The 22,293-nt window shown below is 35.8% G+C and overlaps 1 protein-coding gene across 5 annotated transcripts in view; it reads left to right on the forward strand.

Annotated features, from left to right (window-relative positions):
- Positions 1 to 22,293, forward strand: part of Zranb3 (zinc finger RANBP2-type containing 3) — a 284,160-nt gene that overhangs the window by 183,956 nt on the left and 77,911 nt on the right. For all 5 annotated transcript variants that reach the window (XM_013076896.3, XM_021236942.2, XM_021236962.2 and 2 more), the window contains 3 exons: positions 12,278 to 12,692; positions 15,859 to 16,056; positions 20,632 to 20,726. In XM_013076896.3, coding sequence (XP_012932350.2) covers positions 12,278 to 12,692; positions 15,859 to 16,056; positions 20,632 to 20,726 — 708 coding nt within the window. The remainder of the gene's footprint in view (positions 1 to 12,277; positions 12,693 to 15,858; positions 16,057 to 20,631; positions 20,727 to 22,293) is intronic.

The raw sequence follows: 22,293 nt of genomic DNA on the forward strand, positions 1-22,293 counted from the left end.
ATAATTAATCAGCATAAAGCTTAATAAGGACAAGAAGATAGCCTCATTATTGATAGAGATATAAATATCTAATAGTCATAGCTTTTATCACATTGTGTTATTATTGAACATTGTTTATCTTTGCAACTTCAATAATAATCAACATATAGGCCAGGGATTTAGCTCAGTGTTTCCAGTGCCTGCCTCACAAGCGGAAGGACCTGAGTTCAATCTCCGGTACCAAAAAAATAAATAAATAAATAAATAATAATAATAATAATAATAATCAACATACATTGTTTTGAGTGATTATTTCATGTAGCCACTGTGATAAGCCCTTCATATTCATTATTTTATTTAACCCTTATAGCAACACTAAGAGCCAAATACTGTCCCCATGCCCTACTAAAGCTCAAAAAGTTTACATAATCTGCCTAAGTTCATACAGCCAATAAATGGCAAAACTGGGATTTACATGCAATCCTTTCTGCTCCAAAGCCTGCTCTCATACCCTTGCCAAACTATGCTACATGCATTAGAGTTAGCACGTCATGGCCCCTCAGTAAATATTTGTGAAACATACAGAACATTGAGACATTTCAGTTTGGTTTAGCTTGTGTTTATGGCATGTATACTTTGTACAGAGCAATTGGATCATTATATAAACATGTAGTAAGATTATATGCAATGCAAATCAAAACCACATATAGATGCCACTTCACACCTAGTAGGATGTCTAAAATTTTAAAAAATAAGTATTGATGATAATGTAAAGAAATGAGAACATTTATATTGCACCGAGTAGAGTGTAAAATACTGCAGCCATTTTGACAAACAGTGCTGACAGTTCCTCAAAATGTTAAGCATATGAGTAGAGTTACCACATGACCTAGCAATTGAATCCCAAGGGAATTGAAAACATGTCCACACAAAAAGTTGTACATGAATGTCATAGCAGCATGATTTATAATAGTAAAAAAATTAGAACAATCCAAATGTCCATAAATTGAATGGATAAACAAAATGTGGCTTAACCACACAATGGAATATTATTTGACCTTCAAAAGGAAAGGAGGGCCTAAAAATATTAATTGAAGTGAAAGAAGCCAGACACAGAGGCTGCATATTGGATGGCACCATTTATATGAATTGTCCAGAACAGGTAAACCCATAGAGAAATATATTGGTTTCCAGGGGCCTGGGAGAGGTACAGATAAGTGACCACCTAAGAATATGGGATTTCTTTTTGAAGTTGATAAAAATGTTCTATAATTAAACAGTAGTGATGCTTGCATTACTCTGACTATAGTAAAAGTCATTGAGTTGAACATTTGAAAAGGGTGAATTTATAGTAAATAAATTATATCTCCGTAAGGCTTTTTTTAAGATTTCATGCAAACATGAGAATGTAAAGATGAAGAAAATAGCCAACTTCCTTTGGAGCCTACTCTAGTTAGGAGAGATAATTGTTAAATTATTTTAAAGCAGTATGATAAGTGTGAAAATTGAGATATGTAAAGCAGGATCTGGGAACACAGGACAGAATAAATAACCACTTGGGGTATATGGGAAACTTTTCCTTAGGAAATATCTGAGCTAGATTTTGAAGGATGAATTCCAAGTAGGTAGGTCCTATTTTAGGCTGGAGGAATACCAAAAGAACCCTCAAAATCATGGTGATATGAACAGATATCATTTGTTCTAGGAATGGTAAGTCCAAATGAATGTGTGAATATAGAGCACACAAGAAGTGAGTCAAAGGAGAGAAAGCCTAAAACTTCTGCAGTAACCAGATGGAGAGAAGCCCACGCATGCCATGCTAAGAAGTGTGACTTTATCCTGGAAGCATGTAGTGTCATTGGAGGTTTTCAAAGAAGATAAATGATATTATCAGATTTCTATTTCAAAGATAATTCTAATGACAATGTGGGGAAAGAATGGGAGGGAGAAGAGACAATATCTTGGAAGTAATGCTATTTGGGGAAATGGATTATGTCTCCCCCCCTACCTATACAGTTTCTGACTATAATGAAGGTCTTTCCATGTCAAGCTTTTGGTCCCTCAATTTTTCAGACCTTGTAAACTTGGTAGAGCCACTGTGGTTCAAGGCAGTGGATTACTGTGACCCCCAGAGCTATGCCTCTCCTATGCTTGCGGCATCTACCATGAGCAGAGTGAAAGAGCCTACCTTTGTAGGCCCCACCACCACCTCTGCTATTAGACTGAAGAGAGAAGTAGGAAGTCTCATTTTCGCCTTGAGTATTATCTGGTTCTTTTAATATTCCTTTTGCCAAAATTTTACTTTGGTGCCATTAAGCACTCACAGGTCTACTTCCTTTTTATTTGTGAGACTATACTAAATTCTACCCCAAACTCCCAACAGCAGAAGTAATAACAGAGAGAAAGAGAATATTTGCATCCATTTGAGAAGGGATCAATAAAATGAGAGCTAGGTGGAATTTTGCTAATAGCAGCACATACAGAAAGAGTAGGAGGGATTGAACAAGGGATTTAGGGAAATGCCACAGCCAAAGTCATGCAGTTAGATAAGGAGAGAACAAGTGAAGCAATGGGAAGAGATCCAGTTTAGTCCAAAAATTGGACCACAACAAGGGGTTTTATAGTTAATGTGGTAAGCAGTGAAGAACCAAGAGATAGTGATAGGAGGTAGAGGAGCGGCATAAGGACAGAGATGATGAGTTCACTTAGGACATCCTGAGGTTGAGATGCCTCTAAACCTCCCCTGATGTCCCAGAGGAACTGGGGGTCAGGCCTGGGCCTTAAAGAAAAAATGGTGCACATGCATACCATAAATATCACCTGATTAAACCTGTGATTTACATTGTAGGGCTCTGTGCATTATATAATATTTTGCTTTAAATTCGAATTGTCTTTATTAGATGTTACAGCCATTTCTAAAGACATTTGCATGAGCTGGTTTTGATGTCATTTTTGCGGGGGAGGGTTTTGTTTTGTTTGTTTTTTGAGACAAAGTCTCACTGTGTAGTTCAGGCTGGCCTTGAACTCACTACATAGCCCAGGCTGGCCTCGAGCTAAAGGCGATCCTCCTGCCTCAGCCTCCCAAGTTCTGGGATTACAGGCACAAACCATCACACCCAGCCTTGCTCTCATTGTTAAAAATAATTAATAACATTTTAATTTTACCACTTTTATTTTAACCAGAGTGATGTTTCATTTGGTTTATTCTATTCTCTCTGTGTCTGCAGAGAAAAACTAGTTGCACCTAAAAGTTGATCACTGTCAAAATTTTATTCAGGTACATGAGCATAAACATTTTATGGAGTATCTGAAAAAATACCTGATTTCTTTTTTAGGGTAATTTGAATGCTTTTTTTAAAGTTAGATGATTAAAGGAAAGAGGTCAAAGGGTAGAGGAAGGCAGTCAGGCGATGGCCACTGGACAGGAGTGCAGCGGCAGACTAGCTGTTCTCTGACAATTCCCTTGAAGAAGAGAGAGTTTCTGGCAGATGTACCTTAGGCTGATGGCCCCTCGGGGTGGGAAGGACAGGACTGTGTGGACGTGTTGTCTCTGCTCGCCAGTGCCCGCTAGAGGATGGTGGTGTGTTGGTGACACCTGAGAACACGTTAAACAGATGACGGATACTAAGGGCAGAATTTAAATGGCTCTGCTGGAGAGGCTGCTGGAAAAAAGGAACCCTTCTTCACCATTGATGGGAGTGTAAACTGGTACCACTACTATGGGAATCAGTATGGAGATTCCTCAAAATACTAAACATAGAAATTCCACTCTACTCAGCTATTCCCCTTGTAGCTATCTTCCCCAAACAGTTAAGGACATCATCTTACAGGGATACATGCATACCCATGTTTATAGCAGTACAACTCATAATAGCTAAGTCTTGGGAGCAGACTATATGTCCATCAGCAGATGAATGGATAAAGAAAATACAGTATTTTTTTAAAAATTTTTTTATTTTTTGGTACCAGGGATTGAACTCAGGACCTTGTGCTTGCGAGGCAGGCGGCGGAACCACTGAGCTAGATCCCTGGCCCCAAAGAAAATACAGTATTTATAACAATGGAGTACTACTCTGTCATAAAAGACAAACTTGAGTCTCTTGAAGGAAAATGGATGTACCTTGAGACCATAAATATCATGGTCTCTCTTATATGAGAATTTCAATATATAAGTAAAGTACAAAATAAAAGTCAAGAGGAAAGAAAGTTATGGTAATCTAGCATGAACAATTTATCTAAAAGTGTACTTTGATTTAGTATAATTGTTTTAGATATTTTATGTCTTTTGGCCTGTTACTCTGTTAATCTGTATGTATGACAATTAACTTTATAAGAACTTTAAGATAAACAAATGAATCTGATGGTGGCAAATAAAAGGTAGGTGGAAAGGAAGGGGGAAAAGGATTGAAATGTGTTATGTACATAGACCAATCTCCCACAATGAATGCAGCCATTATGTATTCCAAACATGTACTAATAAAACAATTGTTGATCATGAAAAAAAAAAAGTTAGATGATTAAAACCCTACTCAGTCACTGTATATCCTTTGGAAACAGACTCTTTCTGTCTTGTTTACAGATGTTAATGAGGGCTCTTTCTTTAGTTGTAGTTCCAATCATCAATCTGGTATCTTTCAGGAGACCAGCATGATGTTCCAATCATATGGAGGTAGTAATGGTGCTGACCAGAGCTGTGCTTTGATCAAAGTCTATTAAACCTGACATCAGTACTTTTTGTTAATAGCCTGTGCTTTGCTGGAGTAGCACCAGGCCTCGAAATGCCTTATTGTTTTTTATGAGTTTTACTAGATTTCCTTTTCCTTTCCTTTGGTTTTAATAACTGACTTTTAATCCTATCATCACGGCCAAGGGATTTGTCTCAAAAGACCAGTAGTTTATTGTGTTGCAAAACAGAGCAAATAGATTAGGTCCCTGACCTTTCAGATAAAAACATGTGTTTTGCCATTTTAAGCATTTTGCAATTTTTATTCCCAGCACTTCTCACCAAAGGCAGTATTTCTTTTGTTTTTCAAAAACAATATTGAACAAAAAATAGGAACACAATAATGAGTGTCAACTGTAAAACTGAAGAGAAAAATATGTTCTTCTGTCCTTCACAGTATTCATAACATGGACATATTGACTTAACTATATTTTCCCATAAATCTTGTGATGAAGTCGGGGATTTTAGCTCAGTGGTTTCGCTGCCTGCTGGGCAAGCACAAGGACCCAAGTTCGATCCCTGGTACCAAAAAAAGAAAATCTTGTGATGAAAATTACTGGAGGCCCAGATTATGTCCCTTTTTCGAAACACCTACATTTATATTTCTTATTTATCACATGTTAAGGGGGCAGTTTACTATAATTATTTCTTTACAAGGACGAACACTTGTGTTGGCTAAGGTATTTGTCAATAACATTACTATAATGTCTTTTTCGAAATGGAGGAATGTTGTTACAAGACAAAAGACATTTTAACTTACTGTTGCTATTCAGGAACAAAGCTTTAGTAGGCCATAAAAATAATTTGTCTTTCAAGGTTCCTGCCTATCTTTACAACTTAAAAAATAATAACTATAATTAATTTTTAAACTGTCAACTTGCCAGTGTAGTATGGGTACTGTATATTTAGCTATTAGTATGACTGATGGAATTTAAAGATTCTGGTCCGTTTTGGTAAGACCAATAAGGTTATTTCTTTATCCTTTAATTTGCAAGGACTTGTGTTATTGATAAATCTAACATTTTTAGAAAATATTTATTTGGGAAGTATTCTGTTTACAGTTATTTCCTACTGCCTTATTGTTAAATTGCCTTATTACCTTATTATTAAATGTTTTGATCAGTGAATTCATTGACAGCTGTAGACATGTCACCAACTTTACTGAAAGTGGACACTCAATAAAAATTAACTTAATATTAAAAATATGAAAATTATCAGAAGCATTTTAAAGAAGCAGAAATTTTGAATCAGAAAAAACTATCAGAAGCATCTTAAAGAAGCAGAAATTTTGCATTTATCTTTAGTTTATGTGTCTATATATCTTGTTAAAAGCCACAATATTTGTTTATTAACCACCCATCTTCCAAAAGCTGCTGAAATCTCCCCAAGGATGTTTCCACCTCAAAACATCAATGATAGTGTGGTTTATTTTAAGCTTACCTTTTTAATGAAAAAATTAAAGAAATTCACATAACCAAATAAAAGAATAGCAATGGTTACTACACCATATAAGCTGACTTTTGTGACATTTTTGAGTCCTTTGTGCCCTACCAGTACAGTAATTCCTATTCATTAGAATCTATCTTCTACTTACCTCATCAACAATTTGCCTCTTTTTGACCCTGGAAATTGCATGTGTCATTTGCTCTATTATGAGAGGTAATTCAGAGTCCAGTTACAGTGATAGATGCCTGCACAGGAGTTTTTAAGAATTACTGAGTGAAGCCAGAGGGATTTTTGTAAAGCATTTAGGTGAATTCATGTAAAGTGTTAGGTTTGCCACCCATGTGCATATTCATAAATGAACTTTTAGTTCCTCTTTACATGCAGAAAATTAAGGAAAGAAATGGAGTCATTAAGACCACAAGTGCATCTTCAAATATTTTAGTCTCATTTTTTTTTCTAAGTTCTTTTATTGGTACATTTTAGGTATACAGTTCGTTTCCATTTATCATTGGGTGTTTGTACCTGTACATGATGTATCTTGGTTCTTATTTTTTCCCCATTGCCTGTGCGCCCTTCACCCCCTCCTCCCTTCCCTATTTACACGCACATCATTTCCATTTTTTTTTTTTTTTTTTTTTTTTGCTTTTCTCATAGTTTTTCCTTTCCCTCCTTTCCTTTCCCCTTCCCTCCCTTCACCCCTTCATCTTTGGGCCTCTTTTCCTATTTCAAATTATCAGTTATTCATCTTAATCATTTTAACCCTTGTTTACACTATCAGTTTCTCACACTAGTGAAACTATGTTGGGTCCTGAATTCTTTGAAACTATGAAGAGAGTACAGAACTCTTCCCCTCAAATGCATGTACAATGCAGAAAACATTCTGTGGTCAATTTCAGAGGCTTTCCAGGGTCGCAGAAGGCCATACAAGGTCTTATGAAAAGCCTGTGGATGTCAGGAACTCTTATTTGGTGAGCCAGGAACCCTCATATACTTATCATTAGGATATAGCAAAAAGATTTTCTTACTTGTTTTTCTATCAGCCATAGCTGCTAAAGGTCCTCTTTGGAGAGACTTACTAGCTAAGAAAAAAATGTATTGAGCCCATAAGTCATCGCTAGACAAAAACAATGATTACTCTACAGTGACTCTCATGTGACTTCCAATAGTGTTTTAGTGTCTTTTTTTTTTTTTTTGGTACCAGATATTGAACTCGGGACCTTGTGCTTGAGAGGCAGGCAGTGGAAACACTGAGCTAAATCCCCAGCCCTATTCCTCATTTTTAATATGAAGGAACACCAAGAATCATTGAGCATTTGAGGAGGAAATCTGTAGAATGAAGAAGGTGAATAAAATTGAACAAATACAAAAATTGATCCTGAAGATAGACTATTACAAACTCAGTTGAAGTTTAAATTTGAGATTATACTACAAATATAAATAAAATCAGAATACAGTACTTTGAAAAAGGAACATGGAACAAAAAGAGACTATGTGTTAAACATATGACCACCATACTAAAATAATTCTATGGAAGAGCTGAAAGATAAATAGAGGAAAACTCCAGGAGTTTAGAGGACAAAAGACAAAAAAAAGGTATATATGAAAGATAAACAGTAATGTTTAGGTCCAACACTATGCTAACAGGAATCTCAGGAAAAAAATGAAAAAAACTATCAAAAAATAAATTTCCAGGCACTAAAGATAGTATTATTTAAAATTAATAAGATATCCTGATATTGAGCAAAATTGTTAGGGCATATAGATATAGATGATATATATAGAGTGATCAAAATATATGGTAAATATTTAAATTTTAAAAATTTATTACAGTAAAAGACACATTGCTATTAATCCCCCCCTTGCTTTGAACACATTTGAACACATTTATCCCATCATTCTTACCAGTTCTGGAAGTTCTCTTTTGTAAGTTTACAAGGTACAATTAAAAGGTACTGCCCAGTGCCGTCCAAAGACAGGATCATAAAACCATGACAGTGGGTCCCCTTCTACCTTATTCACTCCATCTGGCACTGTGCAACTTCTGGCTCTCCCCCAAAGTCAAAATGATCATGAAAAGTAAACATTTTGAATTAATTCAGAACATCGAGGGCACTATGATAGTGCAACTAAAGACACTTCATAAATACATAGATACAGATCATCAAATTTAAAACACTATAGATAAAAGTTCCTGAAACCTTCTTGAATATAAAAAGTTCATAGCCTACAGAGAAACAACACTGTCAGCATAGCCAGTGTTGGAAGAAACAGAGCAGTGTCTTTAAAGATTAAGCAAAACTGGGATTTAGCTGAGTGGCACCATTGCCTGCCTCGCAAGCTCAAGGTCCTGAGTTTGATCCCCAGTACTGGAAAAAAAAAAGAAAGAAAGAAAAGAAAGGGGGCCGGAGACTTAGCTCAGTGGTTCTGTCGCCTGCCTTGTAAGCGCAAGGACCCAAGTTCGATCCTTGGTACCAAAAAAAAAAAAAAGAAAAGAAAAGAAAAAAGATTAAGCAAAACTACTATGGATGAGATAAAAATCACATCATTTCCAGGCAAGCAAGGACTCAGAGGAAGTTTACCTCCTTTGTAAAATCAACATGATCTAATCAAAAATAGCTGATAGAATTTATCTTTGTTGAACATTTGCTAATATTTTTTAAATCCTACAAGCTTTCTTCACAGTCTTATTATATAGAACAATTTTTTAAAATGTTTATCTTTATGACCTCTCCCCTCCTAACATGCTGCCCCATTAGTCTGCTAATCTGCTTTTCTCCACCCATTTCTTACAATTTCCCATATATAATGTTTCAAAATTCTTATTTCATAGTTAATGATTTCATTCTTTAAATTTTTATCTAGTTTCTGTATCTAATTCAACATCTATTTAGATAGCTTTTTATAACATTTGAAAATGTATAAGTAGCAGTGAAGAAAAATGTTCTATGTTAGTGAGGGTGAGGGAGAATTTTACACTATGATAATGTGTTTTAATTTTACCAATGTGGAAAGAGCTTAAATTTTTATCACTCCTTCCTATGCTTCCTTTTTCCATTTTTGGAAATTTTTATTGTGGTAACATAAAATTTGCCACTTTAGCCATTTTTAGATTTGCAATTCAGTGGCATTAATTACATTCACAATGTGCAACCACCACCAATATTTTCAAAACTGTTTCACTGCCCCAAATAGAGACTCTACAATCATGTAGCAATAACTGCCCATTTCCTCTTCCTGTAGCCCCTGGTAAATCTTTCTTTCTCTATGAATTTGCTAAATCTTTGTTGTGTAGTACTACTAAGAAGTATAGATAAGATTCATTATATAAAATATTACTTTATAATTATATAAAATTTTGCTATCCTTATCAACAGTGACTTGGTTACCTATTACTCCATAACAAATGATTCCAAAACTTAGTTTCTTAAAACAGTAACCATACAGGGGCCGGGGATTTAGCTCAGTGGTTTCGCTGCCTGCTGCGCAAGTGCAAGGACCCAAGTTCGATCCCCAGTACCAAAAAAACCCCCCAAAAAACAGTAACCATATATTATTTCTCAGTGGCTGCAGATTCAACCAGGATATAACAGGGATGACTTGTCTACTCCATCATGACTAGGGCCTTTGCTGAGAGACTGGGGTCTACACACGTCTGAAAGCTTATTCACTCACATGTCTGGCAATTGGTGCTGGCTACACTTGTGGGCCTTTCTTATGCTGTCAGTTTAAACACCCATACATGGTTTCTCCATGGCCTGACCTTCCCCACCCATGGTAGGTTCCATGGGCCAGTGTCCCATTAGAGAAAGAAAGGGAGGGTGAGTAGGGAGGCAGCCAAGTGGAAGCCATATCACCCTCAATGAATAAGGCTCAAGTCACATAGCATCACTTTAACTGAAAATTGAGGGGTGAGTCTGTTACCCAGGTTCAAACAAAAAGGACATAGATCCCACTTCTCAGTGGAAGCATGTCAGTGTCACACTGTGAAAAGAGCATATTAAACAGCATAAGAATTGATGTGACCATCTTTGAAAATATAGTCTGTCACATAGTATGTCCAACACAGTTCCCAATTTAGGCTCTAGCAGGACTTCTATAAATTAACCCTTTTAACTACTAGCTACTTAATCATGCCAATGGATATCCTACTTTCTCTAATTAGGAAATTGAGATTTCCACATTGTGAAGAGAATGAAAAATAGGAGATTATAAGTATACTTAGCCAAAAGAAATTATATTCCTTAAAAGCAAAAATAATTATTAAAATGTGTCTAGAGGCTGTTCTAACCAATACTTTTAAAGATATTTTGAACTACTATGATTCCTGGTCAAGGTTAAACATTTAATATGACTTAACACTGTGAACACTGTTTTTATTTATTCTTCCATTTTTTATGGGTACATTTTAGATATACATAATGATAACATTTATCATAGGGAATTTGTACCTGTACATGATAATATCTTGTTTCTTCTTTTTTCTCTTTCCCCTCCCCTTCAACCCTTCTTCCTCTCCTTATTTACAAAAGCTTTGTTTCCATTTTTTCCTTGTCCCTTCTTTCCTTCCTCTCCCTACTTCCTTACTCCCCTTCTCATTTGAACATTTTCTTCCCATTTCCCATTATCTTTTATACATTTTGGTCCTTATTTACACTTCAGGTTTCTCACGCTAGAGAAACAATGTGATATTTAAACATGTATGTCCGATTTATTTCACATAAGAGTATGGTCTCAAAAAAAAAAAAAAAGAGTATGGCCTCAAGGTGCATCCATTTAACTAGAAATGTCTCAAGCTTATCCTTCTTTGAGGGTTTTTTTTTTTGGTACCAGGGATTGAACTCGGGTCCCTTGCGCTTGCGCAGCAGGCAGCGAAACCACTGAGCTAAATCCCCAGCCCTAAGCTTATCCTTCTTTATGGCAGAGTAGTACTTCGGTGTATAAAAAAAAAAAGTCTTCTTTATCCATTCATCAGTTGGTGGGCATTTGAGCTGTTTCCAAGATTTCACTATTACAAACTGTGCCACTATAAACATGGGTGTGCATATATCGCTGTGGTATGATGCTCTTAATTCTCTCAGGAAGATACCAAGAAGGGGAACAGCTGGGTCAAATGGAACCTGTAGTTTTAGTTTTTGAAGGAATCTCCCACTGATTTCCACAATGGTTGCACCAGTCTGCACTGCCACCAATAGAGAAGAAGGGTTCCTTTTCCCTCACAGTCCCTCCAGCATTTGTTATTGGTTGATTTTTTGATAACAACCATTCTTTCTGGAGTGAGATGGACTCTCAGCATTGTTTTAATTTACATCTCTTGAATGACTAGTGATTTTGAACATTTTTTCATATATTGTTTACCGTTTCTGTTTCTTCATCTGAGAAATGTCTATTCATTTCAGCTGCTCATTTTTGGATTGGGTCTTTAAATTTGGGGGTCTGATTTTTTTTTTTGAGTTCTTTATATATTCTAGATATTACTCCTTTGTCTGAGGCACAGCTGCCAAAACTTGTTTCCCACTTTGTGGGTTGTCTCTTTACTCTGTTGGTGGTTTCTTTTGCTGTACAAAAGCTTTTTAATAAGATGAGATCTCAGTTGTTGATTCTTTGTGATATTTTCTGTGTGATCAGGGTTTATTTCATAAAAAACCTGTGTTTATAGTTTGGACTCGAAAGCATTTTTCTAGGTTATTGATTGACAAAACGTTTGAATAAGAAAATGTCTCCTTTCCCTGACATACATCTAGCACAAATAGTTTATAAAGCATATTTTCATTATATAACTTCTCTAGCCAAGTTACTTGATCTCACTAAAGCGTCAGTTTCGTCATCTAAAGTATCAGAATAATAATAGCACCTATCTCATAGAAGTGGCATGAGGATTAAATGTGTTAATATATATATAGTAGTTGGCACATAGTAAGTGCTGAGTAGAAAGACAGAAAGTACGTGAATGTGGTATTTAGTCGTATTTAGTCATATACATAGTCATACATAGTATATAGTCATAATTGAATTCACTTTCTCAAGGGTTTTCAAATGATAAGGCAATATGTTAATGAAAATGTTTTGTTAAACTCTTTCATTTAGGAAGAACATTTGCTTCTTAATTTGGTAACTGTTTGCTTTTCCTAGTTCGAAAAAGAAAAACAGCATGATATTCGATCATTCTTTTTACCAAAACCTAAAAAAAGACAGTTGGAGACTTCTTGTGATGAATCAAGGATATCCCAAGAGAAACATACTATAGTGGCATCAGATCCAAGTAAAATAGATACAAGAGATACCATTGAATATGAAAGTGATTTTGAATCTGAAGCTAAAAGACTGAAATCAGTCTCTACCAATGACTGCAGTGATCCCCTGGACGAGAAACCATCCTGGGCCAGGCAAACCAAAGCTGCATTCATGGAAAATAGCCATGAGGCCAAATCCCTGTCAACTACCCCATCTGTTCCTAAGAAGGGCTGGCAGTGTAGTTTCTGCACCTATATCAATAATTCAGTACTACCTTATTGTGAAATGTGTGAGAATCCTCAAGGCAGTGATGGTGAGTACAAGAAAGGTGACCATGGAGGTAGGGCTGGCAGTGGTATCTTCAGATAGCATGTGCTTTTAAAGACTGCTGTTACCAAAGGTTAGGTGACTCAGCATTGATTTAACTTGTAAAATGGAGTAAGAACTTCATATACTGAAGACTGAGTCTATCCCTTGTGAAATGTGAAAAGCTCCTGGTTCTGTCAAGAATGTGTATCCTCAAGTATCTATGATATGACATTAATTTGGCACAAATGGACATTTCTGATTAATGTCAGCAGGATGTGAATAGAGTGGGCAGGAATAGAAGTTCTGTTGCTATGGTAGCAAATATGCTTTATAGTCGTAGACCTGCTGTTTTCTTTCCACTTAGAGATATTTGTTTTTAAGGAAATTATAGATTATTTTTGTTTAAATAGCAAAATAACTCAGTGTAGCTTTTTGCCTACTCAGTACACCATTGTGTCATGTTTTTGCTTGACAAATGAAAACTTAAGATTGTCTTTAAGGAACCAATTTGATGTTTGTTTTATGAGTTTCCTCTTTTCTTTGGTACTGGGGATTGAACTCGGGACCTTGTGTTTGCGAGGCAGGCAACAGAACCACTGAGCTAAATCCCCAGCCCAAAAGCTGTTTTTTTGTGTGTGTGTGTGCCGGGGATCGAACTCGGGTCCTTGCACTTGTGCAGCAGGCGGCAAAACCACTGAGCTAAATCCCCGGCCCTTTCTTTAAAATAATGTTTTAGAAAAGAGGAAACTCAGGGCCGGGCATTTAGCTCAGTGGTTTTGCCGCCTGCTGCACAAGTGCAAGGACCCGAGTTCGATCTCCGGTACCAAAAATAAATAAATAAAATTTAAAAACAAACAAACAAATATTATTTTAAAGTTAGCAATCATAGGGCCGGGGATTTAGCCAGTGGTTCTGCCGCCTGCCTCTCAAGGGCAAGGACCCGAGTTCAATCCCCGGTACCAAAAAAACCCCCAAAAAAGTTAGCAATCATTAACATACCTCAAGATTTTTTTTGTATTTTGTTTTTTGCTGTTTTTGGTACCGGGATCAAACTCGGGACCTTGTACTTGTGAGGCAGGCAGTGGCACCACTGAGCTAAATCTCCGGCCCCCAAGTATGTTTTTATAGCACGATATGCCATTTCCTGATGTTTAGTGTCTAAAATGGTTATTAATACCCGTGGCTATCATAAGAAAAGGGTCATTAGTATTCTTTTGTTTCCAATTTTAGAGAGCATTTTTATGCCAATGAAAAGAAGTTGACAGTTTCAAAACCTAAAAATACTCATTTTATTTATCAATAGTAATAATTGTTCATAACTAATTTTCCATTATACATTAATTCTTCAGAATATTTACATAGGACTGAGCCTGATATAAATCCTGATTCTGCAATTCTTTCCTGCCTTGCTCTCCTCTTAGTTTTGATCTGAAGGAAAATGTAATCAGTAGCTCAGCCTTTTCTCTTTCACTTTTGGGTGCTCCTACCAAAATTTACAAGTCTGCCATCTGGGTGGTTATATTTGTAATGTGGGCACCTGTTGTCTGTGAACTAAATTGGAACCACAAGCTATTCCACATACTATCCTTGTCATAATTAGCATGACACCATGCAATTCTCAACTGCTGCAGGCAATAAAAATAAAGTATATCATGACTATAAAACAATGTCAATTCACTTACGTATATACATTAACTGATTTAGCAAGAAAAATCAGTTTAGTGTGACTTATAGTTATGACTTTTCCTTTGTGATACTAAGAGCATCAGGGAAAATTCCTACACCCATGATTTAATAAGTTGTCAAGCAACTTTAAAAAGCAAGTAAACTACCTTTTGTGAATATGAAAGTCTATTGAGAGAGATGTAAATATTTTAAGTAACTGTGACATTACTGTATCTTAGAGTTATAATTATTAGATTTATATTACTACAATTTGGCATAATGATTTTCAACCTTGATTTGATTTACACCAGACATTGAAAAGCAGAAATAATTCTAATTCATCTAAATTTTTTAATAGTGCTTTCCATATAAGTCTTTGAGGAAAGGATGGAATCCAAAAAATTACAGAAGCAATATTAGAATAATAGAGTATGTAAAGATTGCTAATATAGTCTCTAACACATTAGAGAAAATGTGATATGGTACTGTATACATTGAATGCTAATATTTATCAATATGTAACTCTTTCCTCATGCTTTGTTCTTAACATTTGTTCTTTTTTTGTGTGTGTGGTTTATTTTTAACAACTTACAGTTCAAATTTCCAAATGTATCTCTCTCACTAGAGTTCCAGATTGGACATATCCAGGGGCCGGATGTCTAATGGGAACCTCAAGCTTAACATATCCAAAAGAGAATTCTTGTTTCATCACATCATCACATCTAACACCCAAATCTTCTCCCCAGTCTCCCTTTATCATGCTAAAAACCTAGGCAATATCTTTTGCTCGCCTCTCACACTCAATCCATCATGTTACTTCCAAAATTAATCTTGACTTCAAGCACTTTCTCTTTATTGCTACCATCCTACTGGAAAGCCACCATCATTCTTTCTTCTGGATCTCAGTAGTCACCATTCTAGTCTTCTCCACTGTGATCTTTCTGTGCACAGCAGCCAGAGTGATCCTTTAAAAAATTAGATCATCATTATTCTTCCGCCTAAAACTCTGATGGATTCTGGCTGCACTCAGAATTGAATCCAAGGATATAAACTCCTGGCCTAGGCTTCTAGGTTTATAAGCAGATCTGAACTCACATGGGACTCCTCTGAGAATCTGGCCCCAGCTACATTTCAATATTAATATTATAATATTTTTCCTTCAATTTTTTTGGATTTCACCCTTTACTTACCACCCTCCACTGCCCCAAATTCTCTTACAAAAACCCAGTTTGGTTCTCTTTATGTGAAGATGCACTTTTTGTTTGTTTACATTATTGTCTACCCCTGCCACTTAGAATGGAACCTCAGGAAGCAGGGACTTATCTGTCTTGTTCCGTGCTGTCTCTGTAGCACCTAGTATAGGGCAAATAGTAGATGCCCAGTAAATTTTTTGAAAAAATAAGCAAGCATCATTAACTGTTTCTTTTTTTAAGACCTAGCTGTGACATTTTAAAATTTTATACTTTTAAATGTAAATTATTTTATTTTAATAATCCCACAAATAGACAGCCCCAACCACATCCAGGCTAAGAATAAAAATAAAGAAGATGATTGTCAGAAAAACACCTCCAAAAATGTTCAAGCTAGCTCAGACTGTGAAAAACAAGTCCTTGCACAGTCAGAACCTGACCAGTTGGCTGAGAACAAGGGAGAAGTGTCAAAAGAGGAGAGGGAAAACAGACTCACACCCCAGCCAGATAATGGTAAGTCTTGCTTCCATTCCTTGCTCCAAATGATAACCATGTCTTTTAACACATAATATTGTTACTAGATTTGTAATTTGCTTGTTCTAGGTCCCTTTTAGTCCCTTTTATGTAAAAAAAAATACCAACCATTTCTGACCACATCCTTAAGCACCAGATGGCTGGAAGAGAGTATGTCTGTTGACATTAAGGCATCACACATTGAGCGAAACCAATAAATAGCTGCATGTGCTGCCACCAGGCCTATTGACCTGTCTCAACCAAACCTAGCCTCTTTACACAGTAAGAGTGTTGTTTTGATTTCTGGGAGGTCCTTTGGACAAAATACTAAGATTAACAGATTATTAACAGCCCCTTAACAAATCACTAATCCTTTACATACAAATTATTTTAAAAGGCTATACTTACTTGGCATATTTTAATTTTTTTAAGAAACATAATTTTAAGACTATATGAGTCATAACTACGTTTGGAGCCAGCCATGCAGTGTTTCAGATTTATGTATTTGTTGCTTGATTTTTTTTTTTTTTTGGTACCGGGATTGGACTTTGCGGGTCGCTTGATTTTTATAGCTGTGATGATTAGCAAATACTAGGCTGTAGTCATACATCACTATCTTTTATGGGCCAGCTGCAAAAGACTGTTGAAGATTTTTGGGTCACTTTCCTTATTACTCATTTAGTGACCATTGTAACCTACAGCTTGATATTCTTGATTAAAATCCACTCAAAATTGTTGGGATGAGACTGCTGAAGTTTTTCTTCTAAGTTAGTTGCTATTAAGAAATGATAGTAATTTGGAGTTAGATTTATAGCTTTAAAATTAAATGTCAATTTAAGAATATCTGAGCTCAAAGCATCCTCTTTTGTTCCTTTAGCTTTCCTTCCCTCTAATTCTTCAAAGTCTTCCCAAAGAATACCTTGGACAAACTCTGTTTAGTTGGTATTTGTTTATTTGCTTGCTTTGTTTTGTTTTGTTTGTATGTTTCTGATAAAATACAAACCTAAGCCCTAGAATCAAACCTAGGATCAAACCTAGGCCCTCATGCATACTGGGCATATACCCTACCACTGAGCTACAATTCCCAGCCCTTTTATCTATTTTTTTGGTACTGGGGATGGAACTGAGGACCTTGCACTTGGAGGGAAGGTATGGTGCCCCAGTCCCCCTTACATAACAACCTGTAAGTAAACAGCATAGATTCAGATAGCCGTATACTCTTTTTATGACTCAACTTTCCTTGTTCCTGCCCTGAAAAAAACCCTCACATGCGGATGAGGCTGTAGATGCAGACAGAATATGGTTCAGTGAGCCAGATATCAGATGAGGAATTACCTGGCATTTGTCATTAACTGGACCAAAGCAGGGAAGTACTGATTTGTTAGCTATGAACTGGTCTTGTGGATAAAGACATGTGTTACCTTATTCTTACAAATACTTTTTTTAGTTTTTATTTTTGGTACCTGAGATCGAACTCGGGACCTTGCGCTTGCGAGGCAGGCGCCGAAACCACTGAGCTAAATCCCCGGCCCACAAATACTTTTTAAATATCACTGGACTTTTAGAAATTCTATTTGGCCAATGAAATTTACCTTGGCCTCATGCATTCCAGACAATGTCAGTATTTCCCCCCATACCTGTCCCTGCTTCCTTTTTTGACTTTTCAGATCAATGAGAATTCCATACAAGAAAGAGGCTTCACATCTTCCCACTAACATAGATTTCCGTGAAAAACAGAAAGACAAAGGAGGCTCACTATGTTAAATGTTTATTCTATTTATACTTGCTCTTCTAAAACCATAGTAATGCATACTGCTCTGGAACTATAATTTTTTGAATAGAATTCCAGAGGTCTGAGAGAATGGCTATGTCTTCAAAAGATACATCATTTATAGTCTTGAATCATTATATTACAATTTATGGAAACAGTCAAAAGAGAAATATGTTCCCCTAGTGTAGCTGTCAGCTACCAAGAATGAATATTAACTGACTTGAAATTGATCTTATAATTCTTTTTCTCAAAGAATTATTTTTGTTTTCTTTTTGTGTTTCATTGTTTTTGTTGTTTTGAGATACGGTCTTGCTTTGTAGTTTAGGCTGACTTTGAAAACTCACCTGTAGCCCAGCTTGGCCTCAAACTCAAAGAGATCCTCCTGCCTCAGCCTCCCAAGCACTGGGAATACAGGCATCCACCACCACATCGAGTTCAAAAAATGATTCTGCTCTTTAATTGTTAATATATACTTCTTCAAATATAAAGACACACTGATTATGAAGTACACTTATTTTATCGATTATTCAAAAAGAAAAAATATTCTGCTAATTAGACTGTGACCCAGTACTTTAACAATAGCTCAGACCAGGCCATGACACTCTCTGTTACTTTGATATTTCTTTTTTTTTAAATTCTTTTATTGGTACATTTTAGGTATATAATACGTTTACATTTATCTTTGGGTGCTTGTACCTGTACATGATGTATCTTGGTTCTTATTTTTTTCCCCATTACCTGTGCGCCCTTCACCCCCTCCAGATATTTCTTTTGTTTGTTCTGAGGGATTTGACAGTATCTCCTGCTTTCAGTTGCTTTGGTTGGCATATAATAGGCAACCCTTTTGTGCATGTCAATAATCAAATGTAAGACAGGTTCCTGTATTTGCAGAGATTTCTTTTACTTAGGTCCCATGAAGCACTCAGTTATTCCTTTGCAAGACAATATGATATTTTAGTTATTTTCCCAGAGATACATATTTACTTCTTTGATATCAAATCTATGATCTACTATTTTGTATATGTGTTTTGGATACACATAACTTTTTTTTTTTTTTGATACCAGGGCTTGAACTCAGGTCCTTGTGCTTGCACAGCGGGCAGCGAAACCAGATACACATAGCTTTTTAATACCATATCATAGTGAAATTTTTGAATACATTTTAAATACATTTTGAAGCCATTTCAATACATGTAGTAACAATAATAATGTACCTCATATTTGGTTTTGAAGTCACACTAGTATTACAGCTATTGACTAATAAGCTCATGGGTGCTAACACAGTGACAACTAGTTCACAACTGGCACCTGGACAAAAATGATTGTAAAATACCACTATTATAATTGACTCTAAGACACACCAATTTCAGAGATGTTAAAGTACAGTTTTGAATTTATATAATACAGGAATAAAACATAAGCCCATTAAGTGGCCAATGCCTTGATTAGAAAAATAATAATTTAACAACATTGCCAACTAGAATGGCTACAAGTCCTAGACTTCTTGATCTGAGAAAGTACATTAAAAGGTCACTGAGGAACTATGGCCAAGTTAATAATACAAGATCTGGAGCCAGATTACTGGGTTTAAATCCTTGTACCTTGTGCAAGTTAATGTGCCCTAATTTCTGCGTATTTAAAATTCACTATTGATTTGTAAGAGGTATACTTACAACAGTACTTAAAACAGTGCATGGCTTGTTGCATGAGCTTATGTACTAACCGTAATTATTATCAAGACTTGCTTTGATAATTCTGTCTGTCCTGCAGAATATTTAACAGTGGGACTGAGAAAAGGTTAAGTAATCATTTCCATTCATCTTTTGTGAATGTGAGCCACCAGGCCATAGGGAATCAAACATTCAAGTGGCCCTCAATATATAAGGTATGATTGAAAAATATAGTGACTGCTTAAATTTGGAAAAAATTTATTACAGCAAAAGACATATTGCCATTAATCCCCCTCACAATAGTCCCTCTTGCTTTGAACACACTTATTTCATCATTCTTGCTGCTTTCTGAAGCAGTTCTGGAAAATGTCTTTTGTGTCTTTAGTTACACTATCATGGCTGCCTCAGTGTCCTGAATCCATTCAAAATGTTTACCTCTGATGGCCATTTTGACTTTAGGGAAAAGCTAGAAGTCATATGATATCAGATCCAGTGAATAAGGTGAATGAGGACACACTGTAATATCTTTTATGAGCTTGCCTTTCTGTTGGATGCCACTGGTTAGCAGTGTTTACTATATTTATTATTGTATCTTGTAAAGATACTCATGAAAGGACTTCAGAACTGCTTCAGAAAGTGGCAAGAATGATGGGATAAGTGTGTCTGAAGTGAGGGAAAATATTTTCAGGGAGATTAATGGCAATGTGCTTTTTACTGTAATTTTTTAGTTTAAACAGTCACTGTTTATTTTTATCACACCTCATAGCTGGATTCCTGCTAATAAAATGGTGCCCATTTAGTCTCTGTTTCAAATCACTCTAGCAAAAGGGATAGATGCTAAATTTTTTAGGACTGATAGCAAGTCCTGTTGACAGGAGAATGTCCTTTATGTCTACCTCATATCTTTTCTATTCTCAGTGTTTATTTCTTGTTGGGTTTTCATTACCAAACATGAAATTAGCTGATTGCCATATACACCAGTGTTCTTAGATGGCCAGCATGAGAATTGTATATGTTCTTTGTCAAATATTTTGATATTTTGGTATAGTTATTTTATCATTCTAACCTGCAAAAGATTAAAATAAAGCCTTTTAGGAAGAAAGAAGATGAGCAAATTTCTTTTGTTTTCTTTAGTAGAGAAATTGAAGAGCTCAGAAACTCTGCCACTGTACAATAGCTTAATGTTTTATGCAAGTAAGAACACTGATCGGATTCACCTCTATAATAAGGTAAGCATCACTGTTCAAATTTCATTGTTCATTTCAGATTCTATAGCTTGAAACATAGAAGAAAGCTCCCTTTTTAAAATTTTGCATTGAAGATAGTCAATTTCATTAACAATGAGATAGGCAACTATTTTTTCTTCTGTAAAGCTAATTATCAAATTCCTATGTTAAATCTAAACACGAGAGGCAAAACAACATAGTCTTTAACAGCGTAGACTTCAGGGCAAGACTGCGTCAGTTCAAATCTGTTACTGTGTAATCTTGGACACATTAAGTGCTCTGTGCTTCAATTTCCTCAACTGTAAAATGTGGAGAGGATTTGTTGCAAATGAGTTAAGTCCTGTAAAGTACTTAGCACAGTCCCTCACCCTCATGAACCCTAAATAAGTATTAGTTCCTGCACTTATCCTTTGAAGCAGCAGAAGCAGCTGCATCTTTACAGAAGCCAAACCTTCGCTAGGCTGTATTCCTTTGGGCTGAATAAATACAGGGGTGGAGACAGGGAGAGAAACTACTACAAACTCCTGGTAGAGGCTGGAATGTGCTTGCTGCCAAGCAAACGGTAGCAACAGCCTCACTGAGCTGTGCTGGGTTCTGCTACCTTGCCTATGTGCATGGGCCACCTCATCTTGACACTGTTGTCCATAATCTCAAGTGTATTTTTTGACTGTTCTAAGTATTTACGTGACCCTTTACCATAAAATGTTATCATTCATTTTCTGTAATTTTCTAAACATGTGACACTAAGCAGATGAAATGTTGGCATCTTTTGTGAGTGGAGATAAAAGATAAAAGCTTTCCTTTTCCATATGAAAAGCTATAATAAAATCTAGAGGTAGAAATTTGGATAAAAACTCTATCTACTATTCTTAAAAGAAAGATCAGTAAAAGATATTTACCATTATATGTTATATTAGAATTGTTCATTTCAGCTAGAATTCCAAGTCTAGGGTTTAGAATTACATGTTACAATTATATATCTAAATTTTAGAATTACATATTACATAGGCTTAGTTTCACATACTACAATTACATATCTAAATTTTTAATATGTAAGTGCTTTCTGGGTTTTAAAAAAAGTGATTGTGGGAGCTGTAACTTTTTTTTGGCTAAGAGAATTAGAATATGAGTTGAACTACTGTTGATATGATAGATTTTCAAATAAGATGTTCCTGTTCTTCTTTAAAAAAAGAAATAACCTCTTACCTGTGTTTAATTATCTACATCCCATGCATGGTTACTTTTTACCCTTAAGTTTTCAGGACATTGTGCAGCCAATAATTGGGCCTAAATGCAGTTCTTCTTAGTCTCCAGATAGTGCCATTGGCAGTGAGTCTTTGTGGACCGAAACTGTCACTTTACAGAAGCAAATTTTTAAATAATTTCTGTAGAATTGCTCTATCTACCTTCTTCATTGTTCCTGTAACAAGTATATCAACCCATTTGGGGAGAGCTGTTCAGAGTATTTCTTGGTGCCCTTCTTCAACATGACAAATGATTATTAGTGATTATTAAGAAGATTGTGACTTTAGGAATAGTTACGTTGCTGTTAACTTCAAAGATGTGATGA

Source organism: Heterocephalus glaber, unplaced genomic scaffold, assembly GCF_053883595.1.
Source record: "Heterocephalus glaber isolate CG9 unplaced genomic scaffold, H.glaber_assembly_v1.0 deba00000347, whole genome shotgun sequence".
Classification (NCBI taxonomy): Eukaryota; Metazoa; Chordata; class Mammalia; order Rodentia; family Bathyergidae; genus Heterocephalus; species Heterocephalus glaber.